The 20,969-nt window shown below is 45.9% G+C and overlaps 1 protein-coding gene across 5 annotated transcripts in view; it reads left to right on the top strand.

The window, feature by feature from the left end:
- Positions 1-20,969, top strand: part of ZNF385A (zinc finger protein 385A) — a 165,560-nt gene that overhangs the window by 64,937 nt on the left and 79,654 nt on the right. For 2 of the 5 annotated variants that reach the window (XM_072991133.2, XM_072991136.2), the window contains exon 2: positions 6,867-7,051. The exons of 1 other annotated variant lie outside the window; for it this stretch is intronic. In XM_072991133.2, coding sequence (XP_072847234.2) covers positions 6,867-7,051 — 185 coding nt within the window. The remainder of the gene's footprint in view (positions 1-6,866; positions 7,052-20,969) is intronic. 2 more of the 5 variants (XM_072991137.2, XM_072991134.2) reach the window with 2 other exon arrangements.

Here is a 20,969-nt window from a genome sequence, read left to right as displayed (position 1 = left end):
GCTTATTTGGCACCTTCTGCTTTGGCATCATGAACCCTTGGCTCCTTTCATAGCTGGAGCAATTACTTGCATCCCCCCTCATAGATATTCTGTCTTTCCTCTAATATGCTTAAGATGGAATATACAGCTCTCCTCCTCCCTACTTTATGATTACAATACCCTTGTGAGGTAGGCTTACAGGCTGAGAGAATTGTGTGTGTGAGAGAGAATTAGTCCACAAGTACTTAGTCGCTGAAATCCTGTTACTTAGCATAGTAAATCACAACAAGAGTAGGGCCATTGATTCAGTCAGGATTTGGTGAGTCAACTCCTCCATAAATTCCATGGATTCAAATGGGCACACTCTAGTAACAACTTATTTTAGCATAGCAAATAGAGTAGATCCATTTGATTCCATGGAACGTATGGAGGAGAAGTTTACTCACCAGATCCGCATTGATTCAATGGGCCTGTTGTGATGTAACTGACTTCACCAAGCAACAGGATTTCAGCCAGTGAGTTTCATGGCTTGGTGGAGACAAGAACGTGGATCTCCCCAGCAGTGAACCTCTTAACTTAGGACACAGCCTGGCTGAAATTTCAGTTGCAGAAATGGTGGGGATTCCCTACAGATTGGGGTGGGTGTGTGCAGCAGATGTCAGTTCTGTCAGTGCTCCAAAGAGGAGGAGCTTAAATTCCATGCCCTGAGTAAACAGTGCACTCCCAGTGATGAGGGAAGATGGCAGCTATAATCCAGAAATGCCTGAAAGGCTTCTCTTTCCTCAGCTCTCAGTTGCTTGCAGTTCTTCACAGAGGCTGGAAGGGGAGTTGGTATGTTAAGATCACATTAGGTTAAGGGTTTCTGAAGGAACAGACATGTTACTCCTTGCAAGTATATCAAGCAAAAACAAACAAACAAGAGACAAAAATGCTGTGGCACCTTAAAGATTAACTTCTATATTTTAATACGAGCTTTTGTGGATCCAGTCCATGTCCTCACACATAAAAGTGAGACTATCAGGAATACCATTCAAAATGAAAACACAGCCTACCTACTCACTACTCTTTGGGCTTACATAGAACAATTTCTCCTTTGATAACAAAACCTACCTCAAGATTAACGGAACTGCAATGGGTACTCATATGGCACTGCAATATGCAAATTTATTCATGGCTGAAACATGCTTTCTTAACTGCTGTACCTCCCCCCCCCCAAAAAAAGCCCTCTCTTCTATTTGAGGTATATTGATAACACTTTTATTATTTGGCATCATGTAGCAGAAGCCTTGCTGATTCTCAGTGTGGCGTAGTGGATAGAGTGATGGATCAAGACTCTGGGGAATAGGGTTTGAATCCCCACTTGGCCATGGAAACTCACTGAGGAAGTGGAACTGGTAAAACCACTTCTTAAATATCTCACTTACCTTCAAAGCCCTATTAGGGTCACTATAAGATGGTTTTGATTTGACAGCACAGAAGACACACAAGCACACAAAAGAAGCCTTGGAGAAATTCTACCAGGATGTCAATAACTTTCATCTTAACATCAGCCACAGCCGACCAATCTACACAACCAGGTGCACTTTCTGGACACCACCGTGAAGCTACAAATGTGGACATCTTAGCACCATGCTGTATCGGAAATGCAATGCCCAATAAACGTACTTGCATGCCTCCAGCTTCCATCCTACGCACACCACAAAATCTGTACTCTGCAGCCAAGCCCTTGGATATAATAGAGTCTGCTCAGATGCGCAAGACAGAAACTCCAAACTCAGGATCTACAAAAGGCATTTCTCATTCTACGATGCCCATCTAAGGTGGTTAAAGAACAAATTAACCGGGCAAGATGAAGACCCAGAAGCAACGTACTGCAAAGACAGAGCCAGAAGAGAAAATGACTGAACATTATTTGCCACCTTCAGCTTATGATTGAGACCATTTGCACACATCATAAATGATCTTCAACCCATCCTCAACAAAAACACTTCACTCTCCCAAGCTTTTGGTTGCAGGCTCAGACTTGCTTACGGGCAACTCCACAATCTCAAGCAACCATTGGCTCACAAGAGACCACACAACACTGATACTGGGATGGGCACTAAACCCTGCTACAAGCCCAGAGGCTAGCTCTTGTCTCCTTCTCTGACAACAGAATTACAGGCCCCAACAATGTCACACATAACATCAGGGACCTGTTTCCTTGTTCCTCTGCTAGTGGAATCTATGTCATCCTTTTTCAGCGGTGCCCCTCAGCACTCTGCATAGAACTAACAGGACGGTCTCTGTGCTAAGGAATTAGTGGACAATAAATCAGGACATCAAAAATGGCAATACACAGAAATCTGTTTCAGAACATTTCAGTCTAGAGGGGCATTCTTTGCATGACTTGAAAGTCACCGCTCTGGGGAGAAAAGCCACAACAAAACAAAACTTGAAAGAAACAGCTGAGGTAAGATATATACTGATGCTGGAGACCCACTTAAAAGGACTGAATATCAATCAAGGGTTCTCAAGTCATTACCAAGTGTGAAATGCTACATTGATTCACACTGTTTGCCACTTGTATCGGCTATGTTCTTGTTACCTTGTAAACGGGTAGTTGACATTACTCACAGCCTGATAGCCTCTTCCTTTACTAATGAAACATTGTAACTTTGTCCATTATCTGCATCCCCACCTTGTCATGGGGTCATGTATAAACATGAAAGTCATATAGTCACACTGTTATGTCTGAGGAAGTGGCCTTGCTCCATGAAACCTCACATGAAAATACAGCAGTCTTCATGTGTTTTTTCGGCTTTTTTGTTTTGTTTTTATCTTAAATTAAATTAAGAATGGCATTGATGCTACTTGAGTTTGCTTGTTGTCAGATTCACTGATGGATTGTGGCAAAGATAATGGTAAGCTTTTAGTATGATAATGGCAAACCTTTAGCATTTTAAGTGTTTTGGTGATCTAGAGCACTACAGTTAATCATTTAATACTTGCATTTCTGCTGCAGCTATCCTTGATTTGTGTGAATATAGTAGCATGTCTTTAGAGATTTGTATGCAGTTTCTGGAACCATGTGTCACCAAGGGGCGGCTTATGGACCATGTAGGGAAGGCTGCCTCCTCTTGAAAAATCAGGGGGGCAACCCCCCCCTCCACTCCAGTTATAAGCTGCCTACAGAGTATCCTAAACAGAAGGATGAGTTTAGATTGAGCTGTGTGCCCTTAAAAATCCAAAAATAATTTCTCTGGAAAAGCCAGGTTCTGCATCATGCATAGATTGTGCACTCTGAAGGCGTTTATTGAATCTTTCTATGACCATTGCTCCATCACTCTCTTGAGCTCTAGGAGAACACAAGGCAGACTTTGGGAGCATATGAAACATTTGCTTTCTGGGATGTCTGGCTAGAGTGGTTAAGTTGCAGAGGGCATTCCTGGTCAGCCACGGGCTAGTGTAGTGGTTCCCAACCTTGGGTCGCTGGGTGTTTTTGGACTGCAATTCCCAGAAGCCTTCACCCCTAGTTGTGCTGGATGGGGTTTCTGGGAGCTGCAGTCCAAGAAGACCTGGGTTACCCAAATTTTGGAACCACTGGGCTAGAGCATCTTTCTCAGCATTGGGTGGCCTCTTTGTTCTACAAACTTTCTGTTTGTAGAAAAGAGAGTAATTCCTCTTCCTTAAAAGGTCACTTCCAATTTTATGATTTCTAGCACCTCAGAATGTGAAAGCCATGCAGGTAACAAACAGATCATATGGGGATAATCATCGGAGGGCCAAAACTGGCTGTGGGGAAAGATAAATGAGGAATGGGGTCGAATTCAAACTTTGCGAGATCAGGTGCAGATTTCCTGCGTGGGGTTTGTCCTCTTTTAATGAAAACAGTCCTGATCCGTATCTCTTAGACTTATCCATAAAAATGAATGCTATAGTCTTTTGTATTTTGTACTTTTTGGAGATTTGCAATGCAGTTCTTTGTTCAGAACCATACCAAATGTTGTTCAAAAATGTATATTTTAGGATAAAATAGATTTAGCAATATATGCTGCAGAGCCAGAGGCTGGGAGTTCAATTCCCCACGGTGCATCCCAGAAGATCCTGTGTGGTCCTGGGCAAGCTGCACAGTCCCCAGGGCACCCCCCCACCCCCCAGAAGAAGGGAAAGGTAAAGTATTTCTGAAAACCCCGAGAGGGGTCACCATAAGACACAGCTGACTTGATGACACACAATTATTATTATTATTATGCTTTGCTAAAATACATCTTAAATGTATGTTTTAGGGAAAACCATGTTAAAAATGCGTATTTATATACATGATGTACATGTATAAATTCTTGGGCCGTGTTTTTAAAATTCAGACAGAAACCGGATGGAACAAGTTTGTGAATGGGCACATGTAAAACTGACATGGGGCAGGAGTGGATTGATCCATAACAGTGGCTAGAGAGGCTCTAGAAGTTCAGCAGGCTCAGTTTCCAGTGTAGTTACTATAGTTCTGCCTGGGAGGATATATTTCCCAGATCTTCCTTAGGTCTGATTCTGTCTGAATTATTCTTTGTTTCTGGTAAGCAGGGGATTTATTCACAAATGCCTGTACGTGCTGCTTAGGGAAGAGACTAGACAAGAGAGGGGTAGAACGTGTTAACACCTTGTGAAGGTTTTACAGATTCGCACACAATGTTTGCAAAGAGCACTTCAGAACATGACCCCATCGCCCATCGCCAGTAAAAGTCCAAAACTTCATTGTCAAATTCACATCTGTAATGAATTGGCTTCTCTCCACTTAGGGGGGGGGGGAGAGAAAGCGTGTCTCTTTTCACCCCTGCCCTTTGCAACAGGGACTAGATAAAGTGCAATTACCACTGAACTTTCCAAGACAGACAGCTGGCTGCGCAAAGGCTTATGTAAGCAAGCCTGGAAGAGAGAGAAATAGCCTTTGTGGAGGTGGGTGGCTGAGGAGTAAGATGCAAACCTCATTTGGAAACTCCAGAGATATCAGACATTGGGTGAAATCCTGTTGCTTAATGTAGTAAATCATAACTAGAATATAGACCCATTGACTCAGTGGGGATTTGGCAAGTGAACATCTTCGTAAATTCCAGGAATTCAAATGGGCCTTGCTCTGGTTGTGACTTCTATGTTAAGCAACAAAACTTTAGCCACTGTGTGAAGATCAACTGAGTGTAGGATGTGCAGGTAGCATACAGCGGCAGACTCTGGGAAAATAAAATATATCCAGTTCTTCCGCACAACCCTGAATGTTGGCATAATCAGCAGTACATCCGGGTTTGCTCTTTATGTCATTGTTGCTGTGTTGTTTCAACTTGTATGTCATAATACAAGACTTCTGGGTAGAGTGGGCGGCATATAAATTAAATTAAATTAAATTAAATTAAATTAAATTAAATTAAATTAAATAAAATAAAATAAAATAAATAAATAAATAAATAAATAAATAAATAAATAAATAAATAAATAAATAAATAAATAAATAAATAAATAAATAAATAATGCTAGAGACCTCTCTGGGCCATTTGCAGTGTAATTATGCAAATAGCAACTTACTCTCCCAGTGAGGGTACTCACTCTGTGGCTTGAAATGACTCCTTTGATACGGAATTGCGTCTTGGCCCTCAAAATTGCAAGATGGTCTCATAACAAAGAGAGCCTGCCAGTTTGCCATGAGTACGAGCTTCCCAGTTACGGTTCTAGGATCCACTTTGGGAAAGTCCCTGGGGGGGGGGGCTAGAGCTTCCAGAGTTTTCCATCGAGATTGAGAGATTCTAGGACTTTTACCCCAGAAACGTTACCTTTCCAAAACACAGAACCCTAAAGAACACAACTTAGTCTATATCTGTTGCCCTAAAGAGGCCATAGAAATTCGTTGTTCTGCTATCTCTAATAGCCAGAGCTGCATGTGAGAAACATTTCAATTGTAATGCAGTGTTTTACTCTACAGTTTGCTTTTGATGCACATTTCCAATATTCACACATTCCTTCATATTTTTCTGGAAAGGCCCGGGGCTGTTTTGAGTGCTTCCTAATTATTTAAAACCCTGGCTTTTAATGCTTTTGTATTTAGTCATGTTAGTCCTTAATTAGGGGTGCTGTCTTCTTTTTTCTTGAGAGGCTCCTCTTCTTTCTAGCAGCTATGTTGCCGGCAGATACCACATAGTCTTCTCCATGCAGGGAATAGTTCTACCTGTTGAATTTAGCCCATGGAAAAGCAGAAGTTTATTTGTTTATTTTGTTTATCTATTTGGCTTTTATACCGCCCATCTAGACAAATCTACTCTGGGTTGTTTGCAGTCCAAAAAAGGCAAGTCAAAATCATCAATAAAAAGACTAAAACAAACCAACATAATCCAAGGTGGAAAAACCAGGAGAATAAATTAAGTAATGGCAGGCCTGCCTGAAGAGCCTGGTCCCATTGAGGGAGCCAGGCAGGTCTCGAGGGGGGGGGAGGAGGATGTTCCAAAGATGAGGGGCCACCGCCGAGAAGGCCCAGTTTCTAGTTTTTTCCTTCCAGGCCTCTCTCGGAGTTAAGCCCCTCAGCTGCCCAGCCTGGCTAGAACGAGTGACACGGGTAGAATTAGGTAGAAGAAGGCGCTCTGACAAGTATCGAGGTCCTAAACCGGTTAGGGCTCTATATACTGTATGCTCATTAATACCTTGAAGTCGATGTGGGATCTAATGGGTAACCAGTGTAAGATAAGAAGTCGTTCATGTCATTCCATTCTAGGAGAATTTGCAACCGTTTGCACATGTTGTATTTGAGACAGGAAGAACTTAAGATTTTAAGAATCAAACACAATAAAAAGCAAACAGATTTCCCCCCCCCTCCCTCCATGTATTCCAGAGCAAACAGTTGATGCTTCTCCTTGTCTCTCCTTGCCTAGGCAGCCTGAGCCGGGCGGGCCCAATCCCGGCCATCCTGCGCCCGCCGCCCGCCATGATGCAGCCACCCCTCGATCTCAAGCCCTTCTTGTCGTTCCCCATGGAAGCGCAGCCGGCCGTGGGTCTCTTCCCGGGTTTCAACACGGTAAGGCCGTGGCTGCTTCCGGCCCAGGAGGTGCAGGCTCGGGTAGGACTGTTTGTAATACTCCTCCCACTTTTTCCTCCTCCTCCTCTTCCTCCTCCTCTTCCTCTGCCCCTACCAGAGAGAAAGAGAGAAAAAGGGGGGCTTTCCTCTGGATGCCTGGGAATGCCAGGCGAGGCAACCCTGGGGTGTAAGAACCGAGGAGCCTGCGTCGTTGGGTGCTTGCAGGGGTGACGGTAGCTCTAGATCCAGAGGTCTGCCCAACTAGACCCCCAGCTAGGGAGGGTGGCTGTGATCATCTCTTTGGATGCAAACAGGAGAGTGTACCATATCACTTGCTAGGATGAAGTGGTGCTACGAGCTTATCCAATACCAAAAGTTGCTCTACTGGAATTGCCAAGCCAACCATGGCCAGTAGCCATTATGGCTGGGGGATTCTAGAAGTTGTAGTCCCCACCCCCCACCCCCTCCCAAAAAAAGATTTTTCCAGATCTTGGTTACATGCGCTCCTGAACTGTTCAAAATAATGGTATAGTGTATATCTCTGTCTCTGGTGAGAGGACCCTGGTGAGTTTTGGGAGTTCAGGTCAATTAAATAATGCGCATAGTGAGGGGTTCCTTTAGAGTTTACTGGCTTTTCAGGCTCCCTGCCCAAATGCAGTCTGTCTTGTTCAGGCTAGTTGAAATAAAGGACTAGTTGCTAACCTTGTTAAGGATGTAGTCCTCACTGTGTGAGCTGAGGAAGTCAGACACCCAGTATATGTCTCCTGCTGTCTGTAATCATCTTGAGCTATATTCTGTATTCATGTGCGAGTGCATTTGAGCTCTACATATTAAGATCCTCATCGGTATGTCTAATGTATTGCAGTCCCATGACTCATCTGTGACGATAACACTCACATTGGGAGCCTGGATTTGTGCATAGCATGCTGTGCTCTAAATCAGTCATCTGAGGCATCCCCAGGACCACAGATTCCCCTCGGGATTGTAGAAGACATTTCCAAAGGAAATAGTGATGGTGGCAGAGAGAGAGAGAGAGAGAGAGAGAGAGAGAGAGAGAGAGTACTTTGTCCATTTGCCTATGTTGGAGTGCCCTCTACTGGTGGGAGTCAGAAACCAAATAGTACAGGAAGTGTATACAGTATATACAGTAGGAAGTGGTGAGAATCACCCTATTCTCACTTGGGTTTCGTCTAACTCTCTCTTGCACACTGGTGGCAGGTACATATCTACCCCAATGCAGGGGGGAAATTTGATCAGTGGAAAGAGGGTTGAACTCCCGTTTGTCTGTACCACTTCTCCACTATGAATTGTGCCGGCTGATTCTGGGTGAGAGGGTCCTGGTGCTGAATTCCCACTTCGATCTTTAGGCAGGAAAATGAAGTCAGTGTGAGAGGGAGAGGATCATGGAGATCTAGGCTGTGCTGTGCGACAGAACTCTGTGGGTTGCTTTGGGCCAGTCACTCCCTCTTAGGCTGACCTACCTCACGCGTAATTGTGAAGGTAAAGCAGGAAAGAAGAAAACTGTGTACACCACCTTGGGCTTCATTGGTAGAAAGGTAGGATACAAATCTAATTAAGAAGGGCAATAAAGCATGGTTAAAGAGTTGTTTTCCGCACTCTGCCTTAATCATCCTCAACTTGCAGAGCTGCAAGGGACCTTACAGATCATTGATTCCAGCCTGTGGGAAACTGAATTCCCAACTTCTGGTTCTACAGCCAGATGCCTAAACCACTGAGCTCCTTGGATATTTGCCAGAGGCCTGTAGCAATTAGGGGGCACCCTCTTCTGTCTCCTCATCCTTCTTCCTTCCTTCCTTCCCTCTCCCGCTTACAGTCAACCCAGCTGATGAAGAATAAATAGATTGCTCTTGTTGATGGCCTCTGAATTGAAGCTTTGATGAAGGCGTTTGAAACTGGTCCAGTGACTGGATTGCACACCCTGCACCAGTGTGGTGTAATGGTGAAAGTATAGGACTATGGGCCTTGGAGATCCAGGTTCAGGTCTCTCCACTGCGCCGTGCAGTTCCTTGGTTGATCTTCTTATGCCTGTCACTCTTTCTTTCTAGCCTGACTTACAGAATAGTTGAAAATAAAGTGGGAATGAAGAGAGCCATGTACAGTATACATTTGGGTGCACTGGAGGAAATCCCCAAATTGAATGCAACAAAACAACAAAAGCAATAATGTAGATTTAGTCCTACTGGTCCCAGCTGTTTCCCCTTTGAGGTGCCAGACAGCTTCCAGCAGGAGGAGCTACTGTCCTTCTCTGCCTTGCTAGAACTGCCAGGGATGGCCATCCATTGCAGTCTGGGATGATGGTAGATAACTGTGGAAATTGGAGAACCAGAAAATGAAATAAGGATGGCTATCCCATCTCAAGAGGGATGCCTCTAGCTCTGGAGAATTGGGGTCACCCTGCATTACATAGCAAATTCTCTTGGAATAACATAAGCAGGCTGAGCTGTGGTTGTCAATAAAGTAAATCTGGATGTACTCACTATATGGAGAGCCTAAGTGTCCTAGACATTTTCTGCATTCCTTGACTGGGGCTTGGGAGGATTGGGTCCAGTCAGGTCCCCACTGAGCCCTGAAACTCGCTGTATGACTTTGGGTCTCGTTGCTCTTTTTTCATCCTGGCCCTCCCCATTGGCATGCAAGGCCAAAGTGGGGAAGGAGAGAGCCATGTCCTCTGCCTTCATCTCACTGGAGGAGAGGGAGGATATACCTACCATTGTCACTGTTCAGACTAAGAGTCCTGTAGCCCCTAAAAGACTTAACAAGCATTGTTTGGCAGAAGCTTCTGGTGGATTGCAGCCCCTTTGGTCAAAAATGTGTCAGAAGTAGGTGGCACTCCAGAAACATTTATGCCAAATAAGACTTGTTGGTCTTTAAGATGCTTTTTGTTTTTGCTGGGGAGTTTTGTTGGTTTGTTTTTGTTGCAACAGTTAGCACAGCTAATCCCTTGAAAAGTTGTTGCTCGACCAACACAACTGGGAAAACACCAGATGGAGGGAAGTAAATCACCACACTAGTTGCTTCTCAATTCTCTTCTGAAGAATCTGTTTGGGGTTTCCATTTTAACTAGGAAGGTAGGAGGAGTCTTGGCTTATTAAAGCAATGCTTGCTAGGGAGAGTTCTTGTGAAGGCAACTTCCCCCATTACTGCTGCTCTGGATCCTCAAGAAGGAAAGGTGTGTGAAATTTGTTTGCCAGGTGTCCCTACTATAAGCACAAAAGTTGTCTCCTTGCTTTGATGGGCTGTTGAAATACAGGCAGTCACATATTTGGCTTGTGCTGTTCTTACCACACCCAGCCTTAAAACATGAAAATTATTGTTTTCCCTTTTTTCCCCCCAATCCATGTTCCTTTGGATTGTGTGTGTGTGTGTGTGTGTGTGTGTGTGTGTGTGTACAGTCTCCCACAAAAGCACTCAGTCCCCCTTCCACAGAATATACACAAAATATTTAGAACTATACCTGCTGTTTTCATGATCATCTTAAGAAGACCAGAAGTTAAGCAGATCTCCAATTTTTAAAAATCAATTGAAAACTTGGATGTTTACGCAGGCCTTCCCTCCAGTTAATACCTGATTCCTTTTTTTCTTGTATTTTTTCCTTTTCATCTTAAATAACCTGTATATTGATGTATAAATATTTTGTTATATTTCATAAGTTGTGTTATGTATGTTGGAAGCCGCCTAGAGTTGTCGTTCAACTAGAAAGGCGGGATATGAATGAATGAATGAATGAATGAATGAATGAATGAATGAATGAATGAATGAATGAATGAATGAATGAATGAATGAAGTTATCATGTTGATGATCCTTAACTATGGGAGAAGCGTTCTACCCAACAGGTTTCTTGGTTTTTCTGATTTCCCGTCAAGAGAATGAAATCCCTGCTTCTAAAGTCAAGTTGGCCTGCGTTCTGAAATTCTGAATCAATACTGTCTCAGTTGTTTAAGGCAAATGTGCTGATTAGATCCATGCCATTAAAAGCTGAGGAGACCCATTCATTCCCATCTTGAAGGCTTCTCACTAGTGATGGGGACTTGAGTCACGGGACTCGCTGGCAAGTCAGACTTAAGTCGCACCAATGACTCAACTCAGACTCAACTTGGTTTTTTTCCCCCCCAAAGGCTTGACACACAACTCGGAACCCAACCATCCCCTCCCTTTTTTTTTTCTGGGGAGAAAAGCTTGGGGGCTTGAGACTTGGTACCAAAGACTCAGACTTGGATTTGCAACTTGGACCCAGAGACTTGCCATCATCCCTGCTTCTCACCTGCTCCACCAGATCAGAATGTTCCCAGTTAGAACTTAGGGTCAGAAGGGCAAACTCTAAGCAATGCAGATCTGTAAGTGGATCTCCCCGCCGTGTTTTTATTTAGTTTTAAAGCAGTTAGGGAATAACTTAAATTTTAAATTGAACTATGGAAGTGGTGGTATTTCACTTTTTCCCCCTGCAACAATTTCCACTGTCTACAGTTACCTTTTCTGAAATGTGCTGATAGACAGTGCTGGAAAAATTAAACACCTGTATTCCTCATCATCAGCAACCACCAACAACATGGCAAACAGCAGCTTTTGGCTTGGTTTTGTCTTTTTGGTGGGTTGATTTAAACTAGTAAAAACAAGTAAAATTAAAGAGATAGGAGATGTAATCACAGATTTCTAAGATGTTGATGGTTAGTATGATATAGCATTCAAGCCCGAAACAGTCGAATTTGCATCAAGCAGGGAATGTGGTGGGAAATGCTTATAAATCTGTAATACTCTCTCAGTGCCTTTTCATCCTCCCATCCCATCATTCTTTTGGACCCACGACTGACTCATTTTCAAGGTGTATCTGAGCTTCCGTATATGCAGATGAGGCAAGCTCCAGCAGTACTCTTGGTTGCTCCCAGATGATGTATCTTTTGCCAATTGGGTAATACATCTTTATTAGATTGTTATTTTTTTAAAAAAATAGCTTTTAAGTCGCACAAGACTCTGTGTCAGACTGATCATTGCAAGAATTCTGGGTGGTGAGAAAGAACAGAAGAATCCAAAAATAATCCTGGCTTGATGTAGAACGTAAGAGTTCCAAGATGGCCGACTGTAAAGTGGCATCAGCTGCACTACCTCAGGCAATGTGATCATTTATTGTTCTCCATTTCTGTAGACAAAGGACTGACAGCTTTATGGTCCCACCAATCCAGCTTCAAGTCTTGGATGGTCTTAGTTGCAACACTTGCTTCCCAAGACAATTATGTTGTGCCTGTTTTTCTGTCTTTTTCCTCCTCTCCCGGATCTCTGCCTTAAAACAGCATCCTTTCTACCTTTTGACCCTTTTAGATCCAGGAGTTCACCTCACATAGAATCATATTCCCCAAGGTATGAGTCGGCCAAATACAAAACAAAGCCAAACACAAAAACATCATGAACCAAAGCAGCATTGGCCACTTGAGGCCTCTCCCAAGTGTTTTGAACTCTGACCCCCCCCAATCCCCTTGTGGCCATTTGTGGGAGAGGTGGTCAAAAACATTTGGGGGACTCCAGATTGCCCACATGGCATGAAAGGAATAGCAGCATTTGAAAACCTCAATGGAATGTTTAAATTGGCTGGCGAGGAAGGTCTGGTTAGTGGCTTAAGCAATGCTTGGTAAGTAATTGATGTTGTATAGTGGCTGGAGGATTGGACTGGTCTGGGCAGATCCCCAGTGAGCTGTAGAACTCCATAAGTGACTTTGGGCCAGTCCCATACTTTCAGTCTGATCTCCTTCAGATGGAGAAGGATCAGCACCTCAACTTGCGTGCAACCTTGAAGTCACTGAAGGAAAGGCAGGAGTTAAGTGTACCTAATAATAAGCGTGTCATCAATTCTGACTTATGGTGACCTTTTTCAGGGTTTTCCTGGTAGAGAATACTCAGAAGTGTTTTACCTTTTCCTTCTTCAGGGGTGGGGGTGGCTTCCTGGGACTGTTCAGCTTGCCCAAGGCCATACAGGCTGGCTCTTCTCTCTGGAGGTACAGTGGTGGATTGAATTCCCAACCTCTGGTTTTACAGCCAGATACCTAAACACTGAGCTATCCTAATAAATAAATTAAAAAGTTTGGGATCCACATTTCCTGGATTCTCTTCCTGACTCTTAAGACAAAACAGATGCTGGCACAAACAAAGCATAATATTAGGTTTGGCATGCTGGTCAGTCCATGGGTCCAAGATTGTCAGTACTCTTTGATGCCATGAGTCTTGAAGAATTAGCCTGCTGCTAGGTAGCATTGTTGTTATTATGTGCTGTCAAGTTGCCTCAGACTTAACAGTAACCCTATGAAGAGGAGATCTCCAACATGTCCTGTCCTCAGTTGCCCTGCTCTGCTCTTGTAAACTCAATCCTGTGGCTTCCTTTCGAGAGTCAGTCCATCCTTTACTTGGTCTTCCTCTTTTCCTGCTGCCTTTCAACGTTTTCCAGCATCACAATCTTTTCCAGAGAATCCTGCCTTCTCATGATGTGCTCAAAGTAGGACAGCCTCAGTTCCAACATTTTTGCCTCCTGAGATAGATAGTTCAGGCTTGATTTGATCTAGGATCTGCTTGTTCGTCTTTCTGGCAGTCTATATTCCAAACAAATTAGTTTTCTTTTTTTTTTCCCTGTCCAACTTTCTGTACTGTCCAGCTTTCACGTCCATGCATAGGGATCAGGAATACAAGAGTGGGTGGTCTTGGTCTCCAGAGATACATTGCTAATCTGTTCTAATGCCTTCATTGCAACCTTTCCAAATCTCAAAATCTCAGTTGTCCTTTAAAAACCTTTTTCCTTCTTCAGTTAGCACTGGTGTGTCCCTTTAGAACAGAGGTGGGAAGTGTTTGGCCATTCAGATGTTTTGGACATCATCTCTCAAGAGTGTGGTCAGGGGATGTGAGAGTAGCAGCCTGAAACTCATAGAAGGGGAAAGGTTCCCTTGCTCCTGAAGCTCTAAGAGACCACAGGAGGAAGTACTACGACTGCGGCTGCCATTCCACAGGTCCATCACCCCACCTTTCCTTCTGCCCTGCTGTAGAACAAAAATAAGGCTGCTCACCTTCCTCCATCTCCTTTGTGGCAGCATTCAGGCTAATTCAACAGCTGCCTACTGGAGGCAGAAATATTAAAAGGGGACCCTCTTTCTGGCATTGACCGGGAAGGATGGTTTCAGTTTGTTTAATTTAACTGGGCCAGGAAACTGCTAAAGCTTGGCTTAGTAGGAGCAAGTAGCTGAAGACCCTAAGGCTCAGGAAGTGTAGAATCCTGTTGTTTGGGAGGCAAAACAGCAGCGCTTCTGCAACATCTTCTCCCTTCCCTCTCTACTACGTGCTGTCTCGTTGCTGTAGGATGAGAAGGCCGGTGGAGGCTTGGATGTTTGTGAAATGTTTCAGTAATTAGATACTCGTGAAGGGGGAGGGGCCTGCTGTAGATATGCAGATCAGATGAGGTTTGGATTAGCTGTTCCATGTGTATTAAGTGTCTCTTGTTGGTGCAATGGAAGATGCCAGTCAAGATAGTTGCCACAGCGCCACGTGTCCTAAATGTGTCTTGTCCAAAGAGCGGCAGAGATCTTCCTGTTTCATTCCTCCAGGTTGGATGACGAAGGAGAGAGGACTTTCGGCCTTGCTTAGCTAACTTTGTTAACACACTCCATTTACTGCCCTAGCCTGGTGGATTCCATCCTGCCTGCTGTATTTGGAGCAGAAAAGGGAGTGAGGGGCTGAGCCCTGGATTTCTTCCTGTCAGCTGCTTCTGTCTGCACCTGCTGCTGTGGAGTGGCAGCAATTCAATCCACCAGCACGTGGCTCGGGGCTCGCTCCTCCAGCTCTGCATCATAGGTGCCCTTCTTTTTCTCAGAAAGGCTCTGAATGGCCAGTTTCCTGCAAAGCGATTGGTGCTTCCACAATGGCTCTTTGAAGTCATCTTGCCAATCACAATACAGGTGAACACATTGCACTTGGAAAAGGCTGATTCAGTGCCATGAATGATGCTGGCTTCTTCCCCACCTCCTCTTCTGAGTCAAGCTGACTTTTTCATTGATGGATGAGCTTGTGGTTTTTTTTGCTAGAAAAAAACACAAGCTTTTTTTGACACACACTGAAATCTGCATATTCTGCCAATGTTTCCAAGACCGTTCCTTCCTTGTAAAGCTCTTAAAGGAGCAAGAGAACGTTTGCTGTCAAAATGTGACATGGCTTGGACCTGGTTTACTCCCAGATAGCAGAGAAGTTGCCAGAATGGCTCCCAGGCTGTACTATGTTTGACACTGCACTGAAGAACTTGCATAGTCCAGGGTTGGGGAATATGTGGCCTTCCAGATGATTTTGGATTGCAGCTCCCATCATCCTTTGTCATTGGCTGTGCTGGCAAGAATGAAGGGTGTTTCAAGCAAAAAACATCTGGAAAGCCCCAGCCTTCACCAGCTTAGCATATACGTATTTCCCTGCCTGAGCCTCTTTTGCACTTATTTGCAGGTGATGGAAATGAGGGTTCTCGTGTTTTGTTTTGTTTTAAAATCAAGAGTGCATCTCACAACCAGGACTCCAACTTTGGCAGTTCAGTGTATCATGAGCTGCCTCCAGTAAGGGCAGGTTGATGCTCCTTGAGCACAACCACACTAGATTTGCAGGAACTATAGATCCACCAATAATCCCTTTTCAGAGACTGAAGGGGGGGAAAACAAGGCAGGCACACAAGGAGTCGTGCTGAGATATTATGGTTGCCTCCTCTGTAGACCGAGTGCTTTAGGCTCCCAGAAGCTGTTGATTTATTGAATGGAGACATGAATCCACCTTCATTTTGTTGAATTGGTATATTTATCTATGAGTGAACTTCTGATCAATTTTTTTTCTCGCCACTAGTAGCAGTTCTGTCCTGGCACCCACTGAGAAGTTTCCTGGCACTGAATTTGGGAATGACTTGATCTTGAGTGTCTCTTTTGCTTCGATTCACTCATCCCTCTTTACAAAGCCATTACTCAGAGTATTTTTTCCCATTCCCTTGGCACCCCATTTTGAACCTTTTTATGGCACGAATGTCTGAGGAAAATTGCCGATTTGGGGCAGAGAATCTAGATTAAAATTTCATCCTGGGCACTAACTGAGCTCGACTTCTTCACTTTCACATTCTGCTTAGGATCAGGTTCATGTTGTCAACTCTTCATGGAAACAACGTTGCTGTGCCTTTTACAGGGGCTAAATGCCTAGACAGTAGCCAGCTACTGCTGTTTATCCCTCGGCACTTTTCAGTTTTGCCTCAAAACCAGCAAGTAAAGGGGAGGCATGGCTGTATCTGGGAAAGGATAAATGATGGGATGGCGGCAGCTGTGGTATCTTTCCTGCAGCCCATCAGCTAAAGGTTAAGATGCAACCTCTGTTTCAACATTAGAAGCATTAGATAAGAAGAAGGTGGAGAATGCTTTGAATTATATGCAAAAATTAGCAAAGGAGTGAGAAAGATCAAGGATCACCACAAGGCATTGTGATGGCATGCTTATGTTGCTCTCCTGAGAGGATTAATTAACTAATTAGGAATTAATTCACGAAGAAGCATTTGGAACTGAAGCTGGCTAGAAACCCATATCTAGCTCCAATTTGGAAGCCGCTAGAAATGAGCAAGTGCTGTAAACATGTCTGCTTGGAACTGCCTATTTATAATTGCAGCCTTAATCACAGGTATGGGGACATGGCTGTCATTGCCTCTGTTGAGAGGGGCCTGCTCTGCACATGCTCTGCGGCCTCCTGTTCCGGTGCACACCACAGGAGTGAAGTAATGACACCGAGCAGTTTGGGGGATTGATTGCTAGCTAAGCGCGCGAGAGCTGTGAGCCCGGAAACCCCCCCCCCCGATTAAAAATCTCAGACGCACACGGAGGAGCCTCGCACTGTTCTGTAGCCTGAATCACCGCTCCCCGATCTAGAGTACTGGAATGAATTAAAGATACAACCCTGTTTTACGAGGTTGCTTGTAATACACGGAGATTTCTCCGCTTGGAATCTTGTGGAGAGGGCTTTCCAGCCCAGGAAAATAAAAGAGATTTAAAGGTTGCCTAGTGTTTTGTGTGTTTTTTTTTCTTTGTATAGATCGTGTTGCTCTTCAGGGAACCGTTTTATTCTAGCGCCGGGCCGGGCGAGAGAGCAGGAGCTGGGGGCCCTAACATAACTCTCTGTGCATGCTTAGAGGCACTCCGTCCGTCCCGCACCATCGGGGATTCATCCTGCCGCTTTGCCAGGAGGTGCGGAGGTTGCCGTCTCGGCTCCGACGACTCCCACCGCTGCGGGCGCGAGCGAGCGACAGAACCGATCCGTCACGCGAGGGAATGGCAGGGAGACGCCTCGGGAGTTTGCAGGATGAGAGGGAGGGGAAGGGCGTCGAGAGCGCGATTTGCAGCTGATAATTCGTGGCCCCTCTGCCCCCCCCCCCTCAGCGGCCGAGCGCCGGCTCTCGGGCTGGAAGGGCCTGCTGGTCTGCTGGCTCTTGGGAGAAAGCGCGGCTCGCCGTGTCTCGCTCCTCCCAGGCCGAGGGGGGGGGGGGCCGGAGGCCGAGGGGGGGCGGGGGCGGAGGCCGGGAGGGGGGGCGCGGGCCGGGGAGCGCCGGGGATGGGGACGAGGAGGGCGCTCTGCGCGCTGGCTCCCCGGGATGCGCCGATGGACGAGTCAGCCGCTCTGGACAGCGGCGTGAAGCTGCGCGGGGTAAGAGAGGCGCGCTCTCTAATCCGGATTAGGGCGGCGGGGGGGGGGCGCGCGAGCGCTAGCAGCGGCGCAAGGCTGGGGCACTTCGGGAGAGCTTGCTGCTCAGGGGCCGGCGTTACGAAAGGAGACCCGGTGACAGCGCCGCCGCCGCCGCCGTTCCCTCTTCTAGTCAATCCAGCGGGTGCTTGTACAGTATTTGGGGACATCGCCGCCTTCTGGGACCTTGTTCTCCGCGCCTCTTTTATTCCGGGGTAGCTCCCCCTTCCTCCTCCCCCCGACTGCCTTTCCACCCTGCTCCCCTTCATTTTGCCCTATGCGAGCTGTCAGCAAAAGTCCTCAAGCAGGTACGAAGAGCGGGCGGAGGGGGGGGGGGAAGAGGAGGTAAGCCATCCGCTAAGTTGTCCAGCAGCAACGATGGGACGGGATGGGGGCTGCCGCGGGGAAGGAGGAGGAGGAGAAGAGTGCCCTTTCGAGGTATTTTTATTTCCTCCCCATTTTAAAACAGAATTTAACCCTGTTTTCTTGGGTTATGGTAAAACTGTGGATTTGCTTAAACCGAAGGTAGCTCCCAAGAAACCCAGCCCAGAAGTCCTGCCGCTTTGCTCTACCCACTAGGATCTCCAGCCCTTTCTTCTGACCTGGAAAGAGATTCCTGCCTTCGCCTGTCACTCGCGGCGCCCGCTCTGCTCCCTCTGTCGGGCTCCCCGGCGTCTCCTGCCTTGTGACCAGCGCTGGAGTCCGGCTGCACAGCTGGAGGTAGCAGAGCCCCCGAGACGCCTGGCAGGCTGCCTTGCTAGGCGCGCGCTGTATACATTACATTCCACCTCTTTCCTGGGAGCCGGGAATGTTGTCCAGGAAGCCTTCGTCCCATTGCATTCTTTTCTCAGAATCTGTTCTGTTTTCCATTCATCCCTGCACAGGGAGTGACAGCGAATTTCGGTTCTTTGTAGAGCCCTGGAACAGGTCTTGTGGGGAGGAGGGTGAATGTTGGGCTTCAGGCTTTTCTGGCACCCTTGCCTGCTGCCTCCCCCTCTTCCCGTGTTTGATATTTGGTCTTTTGAGACAACAGAATGGGGGCAGTTAAAATACAGATGTGATTAAAACAACCACACCTCCTAGGTTTGAGGTTTGTAGGTACCTCACCAAACACAGAAACTTATCCCTTCCAGGCAGGCTGGTCCTTGTATTCTCTCCCCCCCCCCCATCCTTCTTTCTCCAGTTGCCCCTTCTTTTGCTTGAGTGTGAAGGCAGACCTTTCTGTGCACCGATCCTTAGCAGTCGCCTCCCTCCCTCTCTCCAGATAGAGCATTTGAGGTTTGGGGAGATGGGTGTGTCAGTATTTGTGCCAGATACAGTACTAGCTTGTAATATTCTCTGCCCATCTTCCAGAGTGAACAGGTGTTTTTGCATGGCATCAAGTGGCTTGCACAGCTATTTCTTTATTTACTTGGTTATTTAAGGCACAAGAACCCCGTCCTTCATCTCATGAACTTCCAGTGTTCCAAACAGCAGAGTAGACAGCCTCTTAACAGTTATCTCCCTCCCCTCCAATCTTCCTCCCTTCTGTTTAGATGATCAGAGATGCAGATTCCACGACTGAGAATCCAACAAGCAGGTAGCTTTCTACTGAACGTGCTGATCATTCGTAACCCATTCCTGCAGGTTCTAGAACACGACATCCATGTACTGTATTCGCTTGTAGTTAAGGAGCTGCCAAGACCTTGACAGTCTTGCTTACCTGGAGCTGTGCTTGTATATCTCCCTGTCCTCTTTCCTTTCTCTTCTAGTTTCAAAGGTGGCCTCACATAAAAGTCATTGAAGGACTTCCTAGCCCTTCCATTGTGGTTCCTTCCTCCTGCTAGACTGAGCCCGTTGACTCAGGCAGCAGATATTTAGGGGGCAGGAAAAGGAATCTGTTGGCTATTCCTCTTGAGTTCCCAGCCTTTTCCTTTTCCTGGAAGGCAGAGATATGAGCGGTGAATGGCCTCTCCTGTTCCCCATTAGGTGTGGTGGAGGACTCTGTTCCATCACCAGTATTCATGTGGCAGCCCAGTCTGTTGTGTAAATCCAGTGGGGGGGGGGAGTGCCATCTTGTCCTTCACTTCAGGCAGCAAAATATCTTGGGCTGGCCTACCTTCTGTGTCTTCCAGGGGAGAAATACACCTGGGATCAACCCTTGAACACTCCATCCCTTGCTCCACTGGATAGCCCTAGCAAAACCCTACAGCCTTCCTGTTACCTTTTCATCCCCGTCCTGTTTTTCTCCTGCAAATGTCCAGAGAATAAAATAAAGGTGGGGAACCTGTGGCCGTTGGAATCATTATGAACTCCTTTTCCATCGTTCTTCATCACTGGCCAGGCTGGATTGGAGCTGAAGTCCCAACGATATCCAGAAAGCCATGGCTTCCATGGCCCTGAAACAGCGTCTCGGGAGCCTGAGCCTCTGAGCTCTTCCTTGCTTTCCTGCTGCTAGAATCATCCTCTAGTTGAAATAGGGCACAGAATAGACACCTGACCTTGTGGCTTCTAGCCTGGCCCCTCCTGTTCTTCTGTAGATGCCCCTTTTGCAGAAGAGAAGCCAGGAATCCTGGTCACCCCTTCCCACTATTATGCTTACTCTTAACCTCTGGGGCTAACAGCCATTAACTTCATATATCTGACTCGCCCTTGCCCCTGTAATAACTTAGTTGCTCCCCAATGAATTGCCATGAAAAACATGCTGAAACTACTTTGATTCTGCAGAGAAAATTGCCTTCTGCTTCTCTGCATGAGTTATTGCTTTGGCCATTCCTACTTTAACCTTGTGGGGGTGGGGGTGGCTGGTAGCTGTTGCTGCTGCTTCTTTTCTGCAGCAGCCAAAGTGGTTTCTACTTGTTTTGAACACAGGGTATCCTGGTTTAGAAGGAGGTTGCATGTTAGATCTCTGTCTGAGTTACAGCTCTGGGCTTTTTTGTCTTTCCCCTGGGGCCTAGAAAACAAGCTTGGAACAGTAATTCGTACAGAAACAAGCAGGCCAGATCTTACCAGTTCCCAGTCTTGAGTGCTTTAAAACAGTAAGCAACGTTATGTATTGAGAGTGAACTGTATCTCCAGTTTGGAAAAGCATATTGTACTTTAGCAATTGGAAATCTAGGAAATGCTGTTCCCACCAGATTCTGTGCATTTTGCTAATCTGAAAATGAGACCTAGGAGTCCCATTGTCTATCTTGCTTTGGTTTAAAGGTAGAGTGCCTATGCCAAAGACTGCCACTACTACTACTACTA

The sequence above is a fragment of the Pogona vitticeps genome, chromosome 2 (assembly GCF_051106095.1).
Source record: "Pogona vitticeps strain Pit_001003342236 chromosome 2, PviZW2.1, whole genome shotgun sequence".
In the NCBI taxonomy this organism is placed as follows: Eukaryota; Metazoa; Chordata; class Lepidosauria; order Squamata; family Agamidae; genus Pogona; species Pogona vitticeps.
This window is presented reverse-complemented; position numbering and strand designations above follow the sequence as displayed.